This window comes from Haliotis cracherodii, unplaced genomic scaffold (assembly GCF_022045235.1).
Source record: "Haliotis cracherodii isolate W230 unplaced genomic scaffold, xgHalCrac1.p SCAF_3, whole genome shotgun sequence".
Classification (NCBI taxonomy): domain Eukaryota; kingdom Metazoa; phylum Mollusca; class Gastropoda; order Lepetellida; family Haliotidae; genus Haliotis; species Haliotis cracherodii.
In genome coordinates, this window is record NW_027266286.1 from 32,785,466 (window position 1) to 32,807,874 (window position 22,409).

The 22,409-nt window shown below is 38.9% G+C and overlaps 1 protein-coding gene across 1 annotated transcript; it reads left to right on the forward strand.

Moving 5' to 3' along the window:
- The first annotated feature begins 20,286 nt into the window (after positions 1-20,286).
- Positions 20,287-20,748, forward strand: LOC139475374 (uncharacterized). The gene has a single exon (XM_071258592.1). It carries the CDS (start codon positions 20,287-20,289, stop codon positions 20,746-20,748), a length of 462 nt encoding a protein of 153 aa, XP_071114693.1.
- Positions 20,749-22,409: the final 1,661 nt, after the last annotated feature.

Below are 22,409 nucleotides of genomic sequence, written 5' to 3' on the forward strand. Positions count from 1 at the left end.
CTTACCTTGTTGGTTTCTACCATTTGTTATTTTCCACCTTTTGTTATCTTATTAATTTTGTTGTCCTAACATGTACATATATATGCTCTCTGCCTCTTGACATTAAAACAGGCCAACTTAACAAACAATATACTACAGGCATCTTTCTAGACTTCTCCAAAGCATTCGACATGGTTTGGCATAACGGGCTAATACAAAAACTACAAAAAATAGGACTTAAAGGTCAAATAATTAACTACATCCAAAGTTTCCTAACAAACCGCAAAATCACCGTGGGTATAGACCAAACGCTATCGGACCAATGTCCCCTAGAAAATGGCACTCCCCAGGGCAGCATCCTAAGCCCAACACTCTTCAATATTATGATTAACGATTTATTCGAGGGACTATCCCCCAAAGTAAACACATCAAAATTCGCGGATGATGGAGCCCTCTGGATCCGCACTAAAAGCATTAAAATGGCCCAAAACTTACTACAAAAATCTCTAAATAAAATACAAAAATGGGCTGACAAATGGGGCTTCTTCCTAAACTCAGAAAAAACCACAGGAATAGTATTTAAACACAAAAATATGCAACCCGCCACCCTAAACCTCCAACTAAACAACAAACCAATCAAATTCCAAAAACAAACCAAATTCTTAGGATTAATCTTCGATGAACATCTCACCTGGGATGCTCACATTAAAAACCTTGTAACCAGATGCAGCAAAGACCTAAACACGTTAAGATGCCTAACCGGCTCCAACTGGGGGGCCTCTAAAAACACCTTCCTCTCACTCTATATATCACTAACTAGGTCCAAACTAGACTATGGCAGTGCCATTTACGACACCTTAAACAACTCTCTCATTAAAAAACTAGACTCAATCCAGTATCAGGCCCTAAAACTAATCACACGAACTCAACATGGCACCTCTTCCACCTCACTCCAGGCCTTAACAGGAGAAATGCCACTTAAACTACATAGGGAACAACTTACCCTAAACTTCTGGGCCGCGTCCCAATCAAACCCACTAATCGAAAACTTAATAAAACAAAATATTAGCCCTAGAAACCAAGCCCTAGCCCGGAAACATCCACTACTTACTCCAATTTCCCAAAGAATAACCAATTACCTAAACGAACACAAAATAAATAATCTTAAACAAAACAATAAATCATCCAATATCTTCACTCCAAAACTTAAAATACCAAAAATAGACACAACACTAGCCGATACACTAAATAAACAGACCGATCCTAACATCGCTAAAACCACCACACTAGCATACATACATGAAAATTGGCCAAATTGGTGTTACATATACACAGACGGATCCTCAGATCCGATCTCAAAACACACAGGTTTCGGAGTCCACATCGCACAACCAACCAAAGACACACAATCTTACCGACTCCCAAACAACCAATCCATATTCACGGCCGAACTAATGGGCATGGCCTCAGCACTACACAATCAGCAATCTAAAAAACACCAAAAAATCCTCATCCCAACCGACTCTCTCAGTGGACTACAAGCCCTCAAAAATAAAAACACTAAAAACCGCCCCAAACTAATAAATCAAATACTCAATAGCTCAAACAACTTAACTAAGGTAGGTAAACAAATAGAGTTCATTTGGATCCCCGCCCACGTAGGAATCTTTGGAAATGAAAAGGCAGATAAAGCAGCAAAATTATCCCTTAAACTCCCAGAAATAAGCTTAAACTTACCCAGCTCAAAATCAGAAATCAAAAGTGTCACTAAACAAAAAATTAACAAAAAATGGCAAAATATATACCAAAACTCAAATAGCCAAATCAGGAAAGTACTCAAAAAAACTCTAAATAAACCCAAAATACTACACCCATCCAAAACAATCGACAGAATAATTACCAAACTACAAACAGGCCACACCAAACTAAAAAATCACCGTAAAATAGCTAAACTACACACAACAGGAAACTGCCCACACTGCAAACAACAAGAAACACCAGAACACGTACTCATTCACTGCACACACTACCAAACACACCGAACAACACTACAGACCACCCTAAATCTTAAAACCGGACTTACACTAGAATCAATCCTAAATCCACAAAATAAATTAGAAAAATTCAAAGCCTTAGGCATATACCTAATAAAAACAGGACTAATTAGTCGCATTTAAACCCCAAATAAAATATTAAAACCAAAACTACCTTATTTGATAACCACCCAACACACACAGCTCCCTTAGTTCGTCCCCCACCCACTCTTGGCATTCTTTCCAAATCTCAAAATTTCAAAATTACTATATAAGTAACCCCTAAAGCCCCCTCCTGGGTTGCACAAACTCACTTTTCCCCTTTTTGGAAACACATTAAATGGCCTGGCCGGGCCCGTGTGCGACATACGCTTGCAGTCGGAAAGCGCACGTTAAATCTCCAATATAAGTAAGTAAGTGGCATCCATTCACACCAAATTAAAAATCTTAAACAAAACTGCAAACAATCAAATATCTTCACCCCTAAACTTAAAATACCCAAAATAGACACAACACTAGCTAGCCAAATAAATAAACAAACCGACCCAAACATAGCTAAAACTACCACACTAGCATACATACACAAAAATTGGCCAAATTGGTGTCACATTTACACGGACGGATCCTCAGATCCGACCTCCAAACACACGGGTTTCGGAGTCCATACCACACAACCAACTAAAACCACACAATCCTTCCGACTCCCAAATAACCAATCAATATTCACGGCAGAACTAATGGGCATGGCCTCAGCCCTCCACAATCAAGAATCCAAAAACCACCAAAAAATCCTAATACTTACTGACTCCCTAAGTGGACTACAAGCCCTCCAAAACAAAAATACCAAAAACCGACCTAAATTAATAAATCAAATACTTAAAAGCTCCAACGACCTAACAAAAGCAGGCAAACAAATAACCTTCTTGTGGATACCCGCCCACGTAGGAATATACGGTAATGAAAACGCCGATAAAGCTGCTAAACTATCCCTCAAAATCCCAGAAATAAGCTTAAACTTACCCATCTCAAAATCAGAAATTAAAAGTGTAAACAAACAAAAAATCACAAAAAAATGGCATAACCTATATCTAAACTCAAATAGCCAAATCAAAAGAGTGCTCAGCAAACCACTAACTAAACCAAAAATTCTCCATCCATCAAAAAAAATCGACAGAGTAATCACTAAACTCCAAACAGGACACACCAACCTAAATAACCACCTAAAAAATTTAAAAAACACACTACAGGTAACTGCCCACACTGCAAACAACCAGAAACCCCAGAACACGCACTCATCCACTGCACACACTACCTAACACATCGAACCGCATTACAAACCACCCTCAATCTAAACAAGGCTCTCACTCTAGAAGCAATACTAAACCCACAAAATAAACTAGAAAACTTCAAGGCCTTAGGCGTATTCTTAATAAAAACGGAACTAATAAAACGCATCTAAAACCATAATAACCTACCAAATCAAAATCACATAAACAAACAATCATCCACCATACCCAGCTCCCTTAGTTCTCCTCCCCAACCCCATCGGCATCTATTCCAAATCTCAAAATTCCCAAATTCTATATAAGCAACCCCTAAAGCCCCCTCTTGGGTTGCACAGACCACCCTCGCCCCTTTCGGAAACACATTAAATGGCCTGGCCGGGCCCGTGTGCGAAATACGCATCAGTCGGAAAGCGCACGTTAAATCTCCAAAGTAAGTAAGTAAGTAAGGCAGCCCCTCACCTGATGAATGAGTAAGCATATACGCCAAAATGTTGTGTTACGAAATAAAGAAGCTGACATCAATATATTCTCTTCCTTATTTGTATCACTTCCAAATGCCTTTCAGAAAATGTTGGTTTTGTTTGTTAGGCTTAGAACCTTTCGAGGAGACCTCGTAAACATTCAGTATGCCGATTTGTTTTTATTCTGAAAAGTTAAAGTTTAAATCAAATTTAAAAGCTGTGTTTAGTCACCTACTTGTAAATGCTACTGGTCAGGACATCTTACTATTTTCGCGCACATTTGGTGTCATCACTGATTTTCAGTGACCCGTTCATATAATTTTCACTATTTTATTCTTTACGACCGAGAAAAGAAACAGATTATTCCATTGTAAAAAGAAAAATTAAATAGATAATTAGATTTCGATCATATTAAGTAATATTTTGTTCGACAAAAGCTTTAGTTATGTTTGTAAAAGGTAGGTCAGTGAAACTGTTAAATACAGTTCTTGGCTTCTAAAAAGTTCCTTGATGTTGCCTTCCCAACTCCAAACCGTGTGGTGTTATAAATACTTCCTCGGTATTATATTTGTGCACGAGCATCGTTTTTTAACATGTTGCTGCACTTATTTGATAAACAACTTCAGTATCGAAGGTACATTATCCTCTACGGTCAATGGTACATATAACTAACCTAAATATTGGAAACATAATCGTGTTAATATCAGGTTTCCGCCCAAAAGCAACTAGTGATGTTTTCACAGATCGGATGTCTACACTGTGCAACCTTGTCTAACCTACCAAGTTATAACATATGCAGACAATTAACAACAGTATTGATGTCACGCAAGGTACCTATATAAAGTTCATATTAAATCGAGACAACATAGAAATCCATCTTTACCTGGACATTTCAGAATATTTCCCCCTTTTCTAAGACGGGCATTGAATATGAGTTCTTCATGTTTTGTTTGCTTCCATACATTAAAACATTCAAGATGCAAATATCACACTTTTCAGTGATATCCCATAAAGAAAGAAACTATCCAATACATATTTTTCTTCTCGATCTCACTTTGTATGAGTAGCAGTATTGCCTTTACGTTATAATTCCATGTGCGACAATTGACTAAGCTTCTGAAAATGAACACTGACAAAAGTTGCAGTTCGAGATTCTATTCTAGAAGCGTCTAAAACGTTGACATTTTAACTGTGTAGTGGATATGCTTATCTACCGCGCACAGAAAGCTTTTAGTTATAGGAATATGAGTATATAAGATATCGATATATTCATCTATTATAATTGTCACAGTTCATATATTTTCTGTTTTCTACTGGGATTTCCATATTCTGGAAGTCTATATTTTATGCTTTCAAACTTCATCTGAATGAGATTAGATTAACATAGTATGTCATAAATATATTTGATGGAAAACGATAATACACTATAGTAATTCTATCACACACATTTATCCTGGAGGCAATGTTGAAGTGGAATCTTCCGTACCGTAAAGGTTTCCATGAATATTTCATGCTTTCATCACAGACTCATTGCCTAGAGTAGAAGAAATACAAATTTGGGATCGTTCCCTTTCGTAAAGCCTGCACAAACTCATTGCCCACACATTGAACCCGTGTCAATGCAGAACAATCCGCTGTGTAATATACATATGCACAAAAGTTAAGCGCCACCACATTCATAGTCTCTTGATTTCACGTTTTGGAATCAGAAATACGAAATATGATGATGTATGACTGAATTAGGCTTCCATAGTTCCATAGTTTCATGAACCCAAATTAGTCCAGATACCACAAGGAAAGCGTGCTTTACGTGTTGCTGCAGTTCCCCTTCCCTATAAATAGTGAAATTCAAGTTTCAGGCACGTGGTTGCATTTTGCTCCTGTGTGAGATTCCCCTTCCAATAGAGATTAAAATTCAGCCATGGTGAGTAGTAAGTTAACACACGCTGAAAGATGGCAAGTGATAGACATGAAAAAAGCTGGCATATCATGCAGAGCCATTGCAAGACAAATGGGTCGTCATCACAGTGTTATCACTCGTTTGATTGTCAAACATGGTCAAACCAATGATGTCAATGACTGGCATCGGTCCAATAGGCCAAGAAAGACCTCTAACTGAGAGGATAGACGTCTTTTCAGGATAGTCAGACGAAATCCATTTGTCACTTCAACAGATTTAAGATTGCAGTGGATTACCCATCAGAGACTCTCGACGATGACCGTAAGGCGTCGTCTCAGAGCGGCTGGTTAAAATGCCAGAAGACCAGTAAAACGTCCTCAACTGACTGAGAGACACATGCGGAATCGTCTGATATGGTGTCGTGCCCGTAGTCGATGGGTCTTGGCCAACTGGAGAAGGATCCATTGGTCTGACGAGTGTCGAATATTGCTACGAACTGTTGATGGTCGAATACGTGTTTGGAGGCAACGTAACACTCGTTTTGCACCAGGGAACATCCAGAAAACCTTAGCATGTGGCGGGGGGTCTGTCATGATATGAGGCTGCAAACTTCCGCTGGTAATAATTCGTGGAAACCTGAATGGCCAAAAATACCAAGATGCCGTTCTTCGTCCAGTGGTAGTCACTCATTTTGACAACCATCCTCTTCAGACAAGACCTGTTTACATGGTTGGTTGGTTTGTTGTTTAACGCCACACTCAGCAATATTCCAGCTATATGACGGCGGTCTGTAAATAATCGCGTCTGGACCAGACAATCCAGTGACATCATGTGCATCGATCCTTGCAATTGGGACCAATGACATGCATCAACCAAGTCAGCGAGCCTGACCACCCGATCCCGTTAGTCGCCTTTTACGTCAAGTATAGTCGCCTTTTACGGCAAGCATGGGTTGCTGAAGACCTATTCTACCCCGGATCTTCACGGGTCCTGTTTACATGGACGACAATGCTAGACCACACAGATCTCGGGCAGTTTGGGCTTATTTGCGTCAAGAAGCTATTGCCACTCTTCCTTGGCCGGCCTGTAGTCCGGATCTTAATCCGACTGAGTATCTCTGGGAAATTCTTGGCCGGAAATCAGACATCGTGATCCCCCAGTTCAAAATCTCGCTGGACTTGAAGCCGCACTTCATGAAGAATGGACCCGTTTGCCTCAGAGAAGCATTCAACTTGTAATGAGTATGAGGCGTAGGGTTGAAGCTGTGGTGGTGGGTCAACGTCCGTGGATCATGATCATACACACGTTACTGACGTTTCTGTCTTGCAATAGACTCTGCACTTCCTAGGGTGTCTATGTGACACCTGGTATGGTCAGCTGATATCATGACAGTTACATGACAAAAATAGTTTTTCAATGTTTTCTAATCCTTCAATTTCTGGTCTTCGGTAAAATTCCTTTCTGCTCATATTCTTTTGGAACACAAGATAAACTTGCTTTGGGACAACTTTTGCATCACATGAGGTTTACATATACGGCTTATAACAATCGTACATCTCGTTATAATAGTCATCATTAAGTGCCAAAAATAACAGCTCACAAATATGGTGGGTGGCGCTTAACTTTTGTGCATGTGTATATATTGTTCATTTATTGTGTCCCCGTATGGTATATATACGTCCACTTCAAAAACTCGCCGGGAGTAATGCCTCCCAATATAGATACGACGGGTTGGTGAAAACTTCTGAGACTAATTACAATGAATGTATAGTACACCCTCAACAGTTTGCATGTAGAATTATTTCCATACTTATAGACTGCATATGCATCAAATACACAACCAGGCTGCATTTTCCTGCAGTCATCAACAGGCCAGGCGAAATAGAGTTTGACGCAAAACAAATTGCAACAGAAATAAATCCAGCCATGTTGTACTCTATTTTGTTCTCTGGTACATCAGTGAACACTATACTAAAAGTCTTAGTGAATCCATCGAGGGGAAAATATTTTAATTTGACTCTAATTAAATAAGTAATTAATATACACTTGGAAAAATATTGATTGTGTCTGAAAATGTTTTTATACAATGAATAATTTCGCAATTGTTACAATGGTACTTTAACACGATTTCACTGAAGCCACTCAACAACTTGATCATGCATTTTTTGAACCAATGAGCAGATGTTTTAATCTTCATCAGCTGCACTGGAACTGGCTCGGCTGACACCCATACACTCGCCACATGCAGTAAAACAGTCAAGGTCATGCCTCCTAGAAGAACATTTCATGGACGTACATTGTGCTTTACACTTTGAGGAGTGACTGTGGAGCAGCTGGCATATCTGTCTAGATCGGTATTAAATTGCCTTTGCAGATTTTCCACTCCCACTCTGCAGGGTTCATACCTTCGGATCTGTCAGCCCGGTCTTGAATCTGGAAGAAATTTCTGTAGCCTTGAAAGCGAGCAGCATTTTGTGTCGGGGGTAATGACTGGGCCTGGACACACAAAAAGCTGGTTGACACCTTTTCACAAAATCTCCTCTAACCGAGTTGGCCTCGTGTCACACCAGGTTTTCCTCCATATATGTACACTAGCGCTGCTTCTCCTGCCTTGGCAACATCGTCATGTGAAGACTCGGGATTAAGAAATATCATTGTCTCAGAACAAAAATGTGAACACCTACTCATGTTCTTTAAAGCAAGTCCCTTGCCCACTCCATACGACCTCGATGTTGTGTCACATCCAAGTATAGCATGAACAAACAGTGTACTCTCACACATCCAGGGGCCAAGGATAACTTTTGTTCTTTTGATATCCCAAATCCTCTGTTGCTTCTGATTTCCTTGTTTCACTTCTGTCTTGAAGAAAAGTTCTGACTCTGTATCAGCGTGATAGCAAAGAAGAACGAGGAGGTCTGTGTCTTCACCGATGAGAACAAATAGTCCCTGTTTTGCTTCGTCTATAGCTTTCTGTACAATAAGAAGACCCGCATCAGACTCAGCATACAAAGCCAGTATCTCCTCATACGTCATACCATAAGACCGTGGAAGTCGGTGTAGGAGAGAACCACCATCCAGCACATGTGGACATCGTCAGGAGGAGAGGTTTGAGATGAAGGCAACAGTGACCACATAGCGTCTGCAACAACTGATTTGTTAGCTTGTCGCAGCAGAGAATGAGTATCAAACAGGGCTAGTGGGTGGCTACACCTTTCATATCTGACCTCTTTTGTTAATTCCTCATGTGAACAGTTTGCTGCAGTAATAAGCATTGAAATAACAGCTGTTGATCCACTTGAACTGTTTCACCATCAATCTCAACTGAGCAAGGGTTACGGCTTGATCTGTCTTTTTTGAGCTGAAATCTCCACCCCTGTTTCCTGTCATGCCAGTGCCTACTTTCTTTGCCTTGTGAATATTCACTGCAGTCTCTGATGTCATACCAGTAGCAATGCTCCTTAGAGTTGAATCTTCAAAGAAAGGGTTTCGGTCTTCTGGATACTGCAGTATTTACAGAATATCCTGTGAATGTCTTGCTTGTCTGGTAGTTGTTGTATCCTCGTTGTGGTCATCAGTATCAGATGATACATTTGTGAGTTCTTGCATTGAGATGCTTACTTCAGCACTTGCTGGCACTGAGAGAAGCCAGAGAGAACGCTGCATTCCAATCATTCCTCTTCCCCTTGTCAAACCACCTTTTTACTTCAAGCTTCGAATCAAGACTTGTTCAATTACAAGATCGGTTGAAAGTCCTGCCCAAAATCTGTCACTTCTACGAACGACATGGTAGCCATTCATGAAGTGATCAGGGTGATCATCAGCTAGTCTAAACATGTTGAAAGTAGATGCGAGCACTCTTAGAATACATGTTATGTCCCGAAGCTGCAAAATATGGAAGCATCTGAGACATTGTAGAAAGTGAAGTTTCCAGTTTCCGGCCCTTTCAGCTGTAATGAAATTCCTAAGGCAAGTCCTATCTGAAGTGGGGCTGTGAGAACTCTTGGCCTGCAACTCTGCATTATTGATTGCCCTAAAGAAGCTATCTTGATATCAACATGTTTTCTCGGAATCAGTTCTTTCAGGAAACAAGGTAACATCTCTGGCACACATTCCAAGTTTGCTATTTAGGATGCCATTTCATCACATGAAGGATACCTCTCATTGTTGATCTCCACTGACTTAATGTCCTGCTTTATAAGCTTGGCTGTTGTTTGGACAATCTGGAATTTTTCGTTCTCAGTGTATTTATTTTCGGGTGGCTGATAGAAGTCATGAAGAATGGATGAAGCCGTACTTGTAAATGTTACAACGTTATGTTTTCCAATGACATCAGTTATGATGATTCTGTCTCCACAATATTTATGCAAACGCTTCTTCAGAAGAGATGGTAGCATCAATTGTGTCTTGAAAATCCCCTGTTTTAACAGGATAAACATCATGACCTCTCTTCTTGTCCTGTAGATTAATAACCCTAGCACAGAATATGCACTGATGTTTAAAACCAAAGTTAGTATTGGGTGAACGTAAAATCCTAGACTGTATGTTTTAATTGATGTCAGTCCTACAACTGTTGAGTTTCTTAATTTGTTGAGGATTACAATAATTTCGACGACAATTAACATGAACAATATGTCCTGCTTTGGTTTTGATGGTGTCGCTATGTGCTAGACTTGTTCATTAACGCCTTTGCTGCCTTTCTCTCGTAGAGCAATTGAAACTCTGCATGTGTCTCCCTGGGTTTGCAGCTTTCACATTTCACAAACATCCATGATGCCATGTTTTTGTCCTAAAAAATAAGTTATAATTTGTAGCTACTATTCAAAAAAAATAATTTTCAAATAATTAGTTTTACTTGTCCCAAAATATAAAATGAGTACCCTAAAATTCTGAAAACTCATAATATATAACAATCTTAAATCTTTAGCCAATATCTTCAGAATCAATTAAAAGCTAAATTACTGTAAATTGTAAAATATTAATTACATGTTTATTGAATTACTGATTTGGTCATCTATAATGTGTTATCTCCAATGAACAATAAACATGTTGTGACTTGTTTTGAATGTTCTTTTTGAACACATTATTGTCTTAACGACAAATGTTCAAAATATAGCTTTGTTGTAAATCATAATGAATATGTTGTAACTAGATAACCAATTAAATTATCATACTTTTGTATTTGTTTAACGTTTAAACATTTCTGGAATTTTAAAATATTTCTTTTACAAAATGACATAATAAGTATGGTATTTGTCATATAAATATTATTTATCCAAAATTACATATGTACACTTTCAAAGCACTGACATATATTAAAATTAAGATTTTTCTTAAGAACAAACATGTTTTGCTTTCGAAAGGGTATTTAAAAACTTTCATGTAAAAATTATTTTGATGGATTGTATGCATGATATAGATCTATAGAAAGATTTGAATTTCACTCATTTCCACATTAAAATGATGGTGTTGCAACCTCAGATCTCTCATGGTGCAACAGACTATTAACCCACATGTTTCTAGTATTTTGACATGAGTAAATCATAATGCATGGACTTTTACCAGTTAAAGAAAAGAACTTTATGAACATTCATGAATACTAATACCAAGTACAATGACTTTAGAATGAAATAATTATTAGTACAATTTGTTCATTTTTGGACATATGTTAGACGTGACATTTCAGGTTCATACAAAATACAGTTGTAGAGAAAATAGTTTCCAGTAACAACTTCCTTTCCTAGGTCATTGTGACCTTGGTCCATAATTCCAATGAATTAAGTATTTCATCAAACATATTTCATTTAGGAAGATGCAAGGCCTGTTCATCAATATTGAAAAGGTTAAAAGTCTCCCATTAGTAATGCTACATATGTCTAGTGATACTGCAGTGCTTGAAATCAGTGCTTGCTAAGGGCTAGATATGTCAAGTATTGCTTATTGATTAACTTTGTCAATTACAGTTGGGTTAAGAACATCTATAAATGCATGTGCTTACCTCACTTATCAGTGAAAATTGTCTGGAAAACCGTTGTAGCGCACAAAAAACAATATCCAGTCCAGATGAAATGTTCCAAGGCATTGTCAATGTTGTCAAAGGGGGATAACTCTTATCACTTCTTTTCCTATTTGTTATGCAGTATGATCTTCTCAAAGCAAGAGACGGTACATAAAATAAAATTTGTCTAAAGTAAGAAAATAAATAGTTTCAGCAGGTACACCTTATCAAGAACAAAATAGTATTATTTTATCTTATCGTTTATCAATAAAATTAGCTAAAATAATTATTTTTGGAAAAGTTATAAATCCATCGATGTCAAAATGGGTAAATATTGCATATAAATCTAATATTTTCTTTACTGTTTTAAATTCACATTTTCAGGTTTATATCAATATAAAGATAAAATTATAAACTTTCACTAGATATATTGCTTAAAAATATAAAGTTTAAAGATATTTCTTTAAAATATAAAAACAAAACAGTTAATCATTGGTATGTTCATAATTAACCTTAATTTTGATAATGTTCCCCACCTAAGATATCTTAAGACTTTTAGTATGTGAATACTCAGGTATTTCTGACTTAGAAACAAAACAATTTGTTTCTGTTCCACAACTTTTGGTTCTAAATCTCCTGGCATACAAAGTGGATAGGTATTTTGTCGATGTTAATGGACAAAATTAGCTACCATGCTGTTATCCAGTGGTGTCATCCTCACCGATCGAATATAGAATTTAGAATAAGAAAATAGTGGTCGACCGATCAGCATTGTATGCTCAGACATTCGACGGATCAGTACCTACAGTTTTACAATTTCAAAACAGAGAAGTTCACTGTTTCACAAGTCGGGGTGTAAAGATAAATAAGTTTGTGTTTGGATGTTAGCACTGTTTCATTCATGACAAGTGAATAGTGTAAAAGTATGGATTTCATGATAACAAGTGATAAAATCCCACATAGGGGTGAAAACATAGTATGTGGGTGTTTATACACACCTCAAGCCAGTACGCAACGGATTCCATGTATAGCTTGGCAGAAACCTCAAAATTTATGAGTCGATCTTTCTGTCTTCTCAGACCTTGATCCACCTTGATGTATCGCCTTCTTCTAGCTGGTTCACGTCTGTGTCCGAGAGCTTGAACCATCTATACCTCACTGCTTGACTGAATTGTCTCCATCATGGTTAAACAGTCGTAGATGTTGGGATGGCACGATATCAGGGACTTGATATAATGGTGCCACTCGTAAATGTTGTTGTTGGTCCTTTTGCCCTAATTGGCAAAGTGGTTCCAGATAAGTCTGTCCTAGGGACCTTCGATTCAAGTTTTAGTAATGTAGTCCATATACTTCACAACTAGTTCTTCCTCTGGTCTTTCTGCGACGGTGTCGGCTCATATGTCCTCCACTTGGTCAAGTGGCACTAAGGGAAGAGACTTGCTGCGCTTTGTCAGACGCCGAAATCTCCTCCCATTTGTTCTCAGTGCCTAAGCATCGCGAGAAACCTCTAATCTGAACATTTTCAAACACTGCAGTAGTGGCAATGACCAAGTCAATCCAAAAACCATTATTCTTGATATTCTGAAAAACTGTGGTGTTGGTTGCTTGCCACTTGTCGGGCAGAAGACACTAGATAAGGGGAAATATGTGGCCTTGTATCTCAGCATGAGGTGAGGAGAAGAAAATTCCATCAGAAAGATGACATCCACGTCGTACAGTTTCTCCGGTTTGGCCATTGCAGGGAAAGGATTCTCAGGATTCTGTTGACATCCCAAGTCTGATATGAGGAGGACGTCGCCGGCGTCGGTGGATTCATTTTCCCTTCTACTGTGTCTGTAGTAGCTCTGTGTAAAGGGACGTGACTTCTTCATTGTAGAGTATGTAGGAATATGCTGGAGCGTATTTTCTGGCAGCATGTTCGTCATCGTAGATGTGGGGGAAAAGCGTTGTCTCTTCTCTTACCCTGGCATACAGATAAAGGGATTGAGGATGGTTATGCGCCGTTAAACCAACACTCATCAGTAGATCGTTCATGATTACCGTAGGGTCTTTGCAACGTTAGATTACACATCTCAGTGACCCAAGCTCATGTGTCAATACTACAGGAAACTGATTCTCAAATTAACTGACAACAATAGTTGCCTCATTTTCCTTGAAATATAATAGTCGTAATCTACTTAACACAATTTAATAGAAATCCGAATAATTTTAGATTTGATTTTGTCGCTAACTTGATCTATAAATTATATAATCAAAGTTGATTACACAACATGTACATAATTAGATTAATATGCACGTTATCATATAAAATGAACAATATATACTTCATCGCTAAAGAATGCGTAATCAACGGTTGCTGCCTAACATATCTGGACACGTTATGCGTGCTAAAGATAGATTTCGTCACATTGAAAACGCCATTTTACCTAGCCTTTGTATGAATGTCGCGCGAAGCGTTACATAAAATTCCAATAGCAAGGGCTACACTCGGGGTCTTTAGGAAGGAAAGAACAACAATATTTCAGCCGTGCCATTTAGTTTGTAAAGCGACCGTGCCATCTTGACAAACTGCAGACCAGGCGACTATATATAGACGGTGCTCGGCTGGCCACAGATGGTTGCCAATGTCTTCTAAGCCACTGTAACGACTTATTTCTCGTCTTCAGGAACTCTTCAACACCATAAACAGTACCAAAGTCACAGAGTGACCGCACCGCGACAAATCATACAGCTCTGAGGACTGTGTTCCGGCATGACAGTCAACACCTTCACCCGTCACTTCCATTGCCAATATCGTCAAAAACACGCCTCAAGCAAGTATACCTCCTATCAAGAACTGTCTCAAGTCTTCGTTCCGCTATTCTTTTGCCTACTTTCATTGCCTGGATCACAATACAACTGTTGTACTCGAGGTACTTACGTTCTTAGTGTTGTTAACATTCTAAGCACTGAACACCTGAATAATTGAATGTGCTTAAATCAAATCATGTTATATTTTGTTAATTCCAATTTGCTTTCGTTGTTACTACATCAATATTATATACATGAACTGTCACCTACATGTATGCAGTCGCTACAAAATACAAGAGACAAATTACATGTAGAAACTTTTTATTATACTGTTTCACGGCTAAAATGTGAACATCAACTTGGACAAATAAGTCGTCACTTCACTACGATTCGCACCATGTTCGCAGTAATCAACAGCCACTTTGCTCTGATATGTTAATCCAGAACAATTCGACTTTAATACATGTAAACAGTTTATACGCCATAATAACTTTGGACTTAGTGACTTGAATCATGAACACCGTGAGGAAGAGACACAGGTCTCTGCTAGTGACCATACAAAGATCATCACCGTAAAAGCCAACCCCTTCCGATCCTTCTCTCCTGCACAAACCCTTTTTGGTTAAAATATAACAGAACTGGACGGTGATTTCAATTTCTAAGTTATATATGTGAACATGTCAACACATGATGGCAATACCAGTACTGATAAACATACGTCAGTACTTTTTTACCATAACGCATGTTATATTGAATTGATATATAATTCACCATATATCGTGTTAACGGCAACATATATTTTTAAGCAAATTTTTCTGTAACGTTTTTCGTTTTCAATAAATTCAAATGATCACTGATCGATTAGTATTACCGAAGGCGGTCTGCATAGCAACCGAAACGCTCACCCTAATAATTGAAGGGGTTAATATAATATTGTTTAATTCTGTATATCAAAATATTAAGTTGATTGTAACAGCTTGCCAGTTATGCAAGAAAGGCGACACATCTCGGGAATATGATCTTGCATTTATATCACCAGCAGTTAAAGGAGGCTTTTGTTGGTGTGACAACGAACAGTCTCAACGTAAAACACGTAAAGCCAAGCGATGTTCCTCTGCCATGAATATACAGTTGCGTAATCTGAAATGGCATATCAAACTCCATTGTACACCTTTTCCAAACATGTAGTCTATATGAATGACAAAACTAATTAACCAAAGTATAAGAAGAAAGTTTCATCAGTCAGGTTAATTAGTTTGTAGACAATACTTTTCCGACCTGTAAGACACAGCCGACCTGTAAGAATGATGGCACTCAGTCTTGTTTTTTCAGAGCCACGCGAGACTAAGTCACGTTGCCACATGCGAACGACTGCATTGAATTAATGATAATAATTAACATGACCATTTCCCCTCGTCCATTTGAGAGATTTTTCGAATGTATTTTATTCGGTACAGTTGTACGTGGAGTCTTCTTACATGAACCAGAGAAAAAAAAACACACTTTCCAAAAGGAGGGAATAGAGGAACTATTAACGCTGTTGTTTGATGTAATAAAAACGTCAAAATCTAATGGAACCATACTCTATTTGTGTGAATCAGAAGTGTGAGGGAAAAACATGTAGTGACCTACTTGTACGTCTATACTCGTGAGGCATTGTAGACCAGCAATCCTGACAGGCATCTGGTGAATCTGGTTCTGCTCTAGTGTTTGTTACCCTTATGGGATTGATGGTCACCTCGGGTGATGACTTGGCGCGTTGTCCGGTGTTCTACTTTTTAACTGACTGAAGGGATGATATTGTCCACCGCTATGGGACTATCAAAACTTCTGTATGCATTATCTCCTCGGAAACAAATAATGTATTGGGAATAATGTGCAGCAACACTGTTGAACTCATGGTTGCACATGTCTCCAAAATAGAAAAAAATAACTTTAAAAAAAATGAATATGTCAACAAATCCAAAAATATGAAGATGTGAGTGAAAATATACGTATGGAATAAACTAAGGGAACGCATATTTCATACATCCATCCCAACTATCTACGGCTGATTGCGAACATACCACTGCCGTTAGTGCGATGAAACGAAGCACTGAAAATCGCATGCACGTTGAAATAATTGTCAACGATATGGTGAAATAGAGACAATGCAAATGTGCATCTCTAAACGTTGCGTGTCTTCGTTTTGGAAATATGGCAAGACAATACCTGAGTTTGGAACAGAAATGTCAGTTATTTGGTAGCATTAGGTGCAAAATATTGATACAAGTTGCAGTAGACTGTAATAAGTCGGTCAGTGTGGTGCCACGACTGTTAAACCTCTATAGGAAAACAGGGGACGTTGTGATGAGGCGTGGTCGTTAACGGAAACCCAAAACGACCCCTCGTGATGATCGCAAAATAAGGCTCATTGCCTAACGGGCAGTTTTAAACCATCTTCACAAGTGAACACCGAGTTCAGTCCAAGGACAAACATCAGACTTATTGACCGCAAATCGCCGGATCCCCAAATCGTGATGGGCACAACAATGGCTAATGCGCATTTAGGTTTACGTTTACAGTGGATACGGCAGTATGGTGTCCGAAAGTTACGCCAGTGTCATCATACCATGTTCAGTTATGAGCCCAGGTTCCTTCTGGGCCATTCAGAGAATCGACGTCGCGTTTGGCGGCGTGGCTATGAACGGTACTGACCTCCTTCGCCGTTATGGTAGGGTAACTGTTTCCTTTTTCCGTGAGGAAGCGTTGAGGCCAATTTCTCCGAAGGGCGGGGCGACTGTTTTGATTCCTCACAATATACCTGAAGAATTCTTGGCTCTCACAAAGATGAATGGCGCCACATTCCAAGAGCTACCCCATGCCAGGAACCTCATACTCGGCATGCCCAAACGGTGCCAGATAGTTGTCCAGAATCTTCGGGGTCACACACATTACATTGTATTGGACATCCCAGTATCAGTGTGGCCAATGTCGTTGGCCTAGGTAATGCCAAACTGACCTCTCACATCAAACAGATCACACGACACATCCTATTGATGTGAAAAAACATTTCGAACACATGTAACAGCGAAACTATTGTTACTTTTTTATTTCAATATCTTTCAACTCATTGGAATGAATATTATTTTTGGAATGTTGTCCTTTTTAATTCTATTCGTTTGCGGTTGACAGTTCTCAGTTCTCAGAAATAGTTAATATCTATGCGATGGTAATTGCAATTGGGACACTGTTGATACAAGAGATTAAGATTGTCAATCTTCGTTATAAGTAAGAAACTTCTTGGAAAGTGAAGGTCATTAATGAATACGTGTACCATGTATATTTATTTAAAGAAGACAATGTTTCTTACATCCATCATACATGTAGGTGTCACAGACCTCACTGCTAACACAAAACGTTGTGGTAATGTTGCTTATTGATAAGGTCGTGATATAACGTTTACACAATGCTATTATTACGTCACTGTGTAACGTTTTCTCACAACGTAAGAACAACTTTGCACATTTATGTTATGAAAACGTTAAGCATCAGTCATCACACAACGTTATGAAATTTGCTTCCTGATAGTCATATAGGAATAAAATTGCTTCATCAAAATCAACTTGATTTCGTCATGCCAGTTATGCCTTACTTTCCTACACATTTGGCATTAGGATTGTCATCTCTTAATACTAAAATCTTCAAAATGTAATTGCGTTTCCCTATGACAACGTTACCATTTAAGAATTGAAGTTGTATTTGTTGACGTTCATCAGCTGATGTAGACAGTGCCTCACGTGTGTATATTCCATGAAGCGCGAAGAAAGAAAAGAAATGTCACAAGAGAAAAAAGTCTTTATGTACACGGGATGTAACATCCACCCAAGTGAGAGAAAAGAAGTTTTGTCTTTGACTCTTCAGAAACATTCCAAGGTGTTTCCCTAAATAGTAGTTTGCTTCAAGGAACCAACCTGCCCAACAGCCCCCTCGATGTTCTAATGAGATATGGACAGGATAACATTGCCTTCATGGGTGATATCGAGTCCATGTACTATCGTGTCAGAATGCTTCTACTGGTGGCTGGACGGAGATTGGAGTAAAGAACCTAAAGTGTATCGCATGTTGGTCCACATCTTTGGAGCTGTGTCTTCTGCTTCATGTGTATCTTTCGCCATACATCAAACTGCAAGAGACAGTCAAGATAAGTTTGTCATAGAAATAACAGAAAATCTGACTTACAACGTCTATGGAGATGATTGTCTGGCATCTGAATTGAATGAAGAAAAGGCAGTATCAACTGTAAAATGACTTACCAGTTTGTTCAGTAATGGCAGCTTCAGGCTTACCAAGTGGATCTGCTACACCTCTACATTGATGAAATAAATCCCACCTAAAGAAATAGCAAAAGCTGTTAAAGTCTTGAACTTGGACTATGAACACCTTCCACCTGAAAGAGCTTTAGGAGTCTACTGGTTTGTGAAGTCAGACACTCTTGGATTCAAGATAAAGAGCAAGTAGAAACCAGACACTAAACGGGGCATCCTGTCTGGTTAGCAGTGTGTATGACCCTCTTGGAGTCATGGCACCTTTCATACTCATTGCAAAACAGCTGCTCCAAAACCTGCATAAAGAACAGAAAGACTAGGATGAAGATGTTGATTCAAATACACAGCAGCTATGGCATCAATGGCTGAAAGATGTTAGCTTGTTAGAAGATATCCACATTTCAAGATACTACAAGCCTATGGAGTTTGGACATGTAATTAACATCATGTCAACTTCACCTTTTTGCAGACGCGAGCAATGTAGAATATGGAGCCGTTGGTTACTTCAGATTTGTGTTGAGAAAGTTGAGAAAGTCCATTGTGCTCTGGTTATGTCAAAAGTCAAGGGTTGCTCCATTTAAAGGAGACAACCATACAACGCATGGAACTCACCGCTGCTACTCCTCCTGTACGCCTGTCATCCCTCATGCTTCAAGAACTTCATATCCAAGTAGACACAACTTTCTCCTTGACGGACAGCATGTCAGTGTTGAGATGTATCTTTAACACCAACGCTCAAAACTTTTGTAGCAAACCGGATAGCTGTGATAAGAGACTGTTCTGATGTTGATCAATGGAAGTTTGTGTCATCTAAAGAGAACCCAGCAGACTATGCTTCAGAGGCATCAGGCTTGATAAAGATCAGCAAATTCAGCATTGGACAAACATTCAGGACCAACATTCCTATGAACACACCACTAGTACTGGCAGAAGCAATACATCAACCAAGAACCACAGGGAGATGATCTTGAACTTATGGAATATGTTCATGCAACCATCATGGAGAAGGATAGCTTCGTAGACACTCTAATCAACCACTTCTAAAGTTGGGCAAAGTTAACAAAAGCAGTAGCACGGTTCATCTTAACTATCAGATGGTTCCGCCAGAGAGTCAACAAGTCATATTCCACCAAGAAAGTGGAATGTTCAAGTCCTCGAAGATGCAGAAAAGCTCGTAGTCCAACACTGTCAGACAAAACATTTCACGAAAGAACTATATCGTCTCAAGCAATCTTCTCCAACAGTTGATAAATCAAGCCCTCTCTACAAGTTGGATCCGTTTCTTCAAATTGACGTCATTCAAGAATGTAGAGATCTCCTGCGAAAATCACCCAATCATTCTTCCCAAGAAATCTCGTGCAACATGCTTGATAATTAAAGAGACTCACAAGACTGTTTGACATCTAGGAAAGAACTCCATATTGTCACATCTCAGACAACGGTACTGGGTCATTGGAGCAGGCTCACTGGTGAAGTCAATATTTTCAAAGTGTGTCACGTGTCGTACATATCACTCATCTCCAGGGCAACGAAAGATGTCTGATCTTTCAAGGAAACGGAAAACTCCGGACATACCTCCTTTCACCAATGTAGGAATGGACTTCTTTGGTCCTTTCAAAGTGATGTGTGGACGTACCTCAGAAAAATTATATTGTGTTGTATTCACTTGCATGAATCTTCGTGCTATCCATCTGGAAGTGGCTGCCACCATAGACACAGACTCCTGTATCCGTTCCATCAGAAGATTTGTTGCACGACGTGGAGCACCCAAGTTCATCACTCCTTACAATGGTACAAATCTTGTTGGATGTCAGCGAGAGTTAAGTGAAGCATTAAAGAACCTTAAAGAATCAAAGATTCACTCTGCATTCGTGGACAAAGGGATTGAATGGAGCTTCAATCCACCTGTAGCCTCCTATTATGGTGGATTCTGGGAGCGGATAAATAGGACTGTACGGAACGTGCTTCATCGTCTACTACAAGAGCAGAACATATAGCTGGTTGATGAGGCGTTGAACACATTTTTTTCTGCGAAGTGGAATCGATCATCAATAGACGTCAGTAGTATAGGTAATGGGGGTTCTGGCTCCCTTCCACTGGAGCAGGATTCATATACCTATACCACCACTACAGAGGGAATTTTTTATGTGTAAATGACTATGCGATTCAACGATAGTCATGAGATTAAGTTAAATTGACCACCACCTGGAGTCTATGATATAAATTTTTATAGGTAATGGGGGTTCTGGACCACTTCCACTGGAGCTGGATTCATATACCTATACTGCTACTACAGGTAGCATTTTTTATGCCAAAATGATTATGCGATTCAACGATAGTCATGACTCCAGCTCACCAATACCTGGGGCCAATCATTGCTTTAGATGAGTCTAATGGTAATAAAAATATTCTTCATTATTTTTATCGATAAAGCGATATTCAACATTTTTATTAAGTTCTTCGTTCATTTTACTAGGAGACCAGACTATATAACTACACTCTTTTTGTAAATTGATAAGAAACAATTGATTACCGTATTTGGTTGGTTTGACATCACTGATATAATAAAAACCTTGTGGTAATTCTCTCCATTTAATAGTTTTTTCCATTATTATATATTTATGTAAGCATTTGTCTAAATGTAATCACACGATAGTAAGCAATTTATTTTTAATCTCCAACCAGTTCTTTGGTTTTGGCACGGAATAATTGACGCACTTGTTGCCTCCCCTGTTCTATGAACTTTTTTTTCTCGTCTTCGCTAATACCACTGGTCTTACGAGATTTTGATCGAATCTCCTGCTTCATTTCGTTGTATTTAGTGAGTTCTGACAACACTAAACGAAACTCCTCCTCAGATATCTTACAATCAGCCATTGCTGTCGAAATATGATCCTCAGTGCTGTTCAACTTTGCTTCGGCGAGTATCCGAATACTATCGTGGCTTAATGCTTTCTTTTGCAACCTACGAGAAATGAATTTTATCGCTATTCCTGTCAGTCCCGAGACTCCGGCACCTATTTCCATGCCGAGCACGATAGGCGCGGCGATTATAGTTGATAGTAAACCGACACCGGCTACACCGAGTCCCATGCCAGCTACTACAAGAGCGGTGTCAACTCCGTCCAGAGCATTCACGGCTAGGCGATACTTTTTATACAATCCAAGTCTCAACTCCCTATCCTTTTCTATTCGATGTTTTATGTCGCTTATTTGATGTAATCGAAATCCATCAACAGTTTCCATCTTTTCATCGAGCGCTGGATATAAACTCATAGTGTATATTACGAATATATAATAGTCTTTAATTGGTCTTGCTTAAATGTTTTGATAGTATACATCAACCTTATCAAATGTATATTATACGGCAAGAATATCTTAGTAAGAGAAATTCTGTCACTTTTAATAATTTGAACCCCCTCGAGGGTTGTAACGGGTGATGCTCCGACATGAATAATACTACAACGTTGACGCTCGTGTTTCTTGAGCCATTTAATCGATAGACCTGGTAATATTTCGAAGGCATCTACCGGTGCATCTCCGAACAAGACTTCAATAATAAGCGTAGAAATATTAGGTATTGCACTCAAGTTCTGTTTAATATCATCGAATTCTGTAACCAAATTTAAACTAACATTTTGGATTGCCGGACGACTAT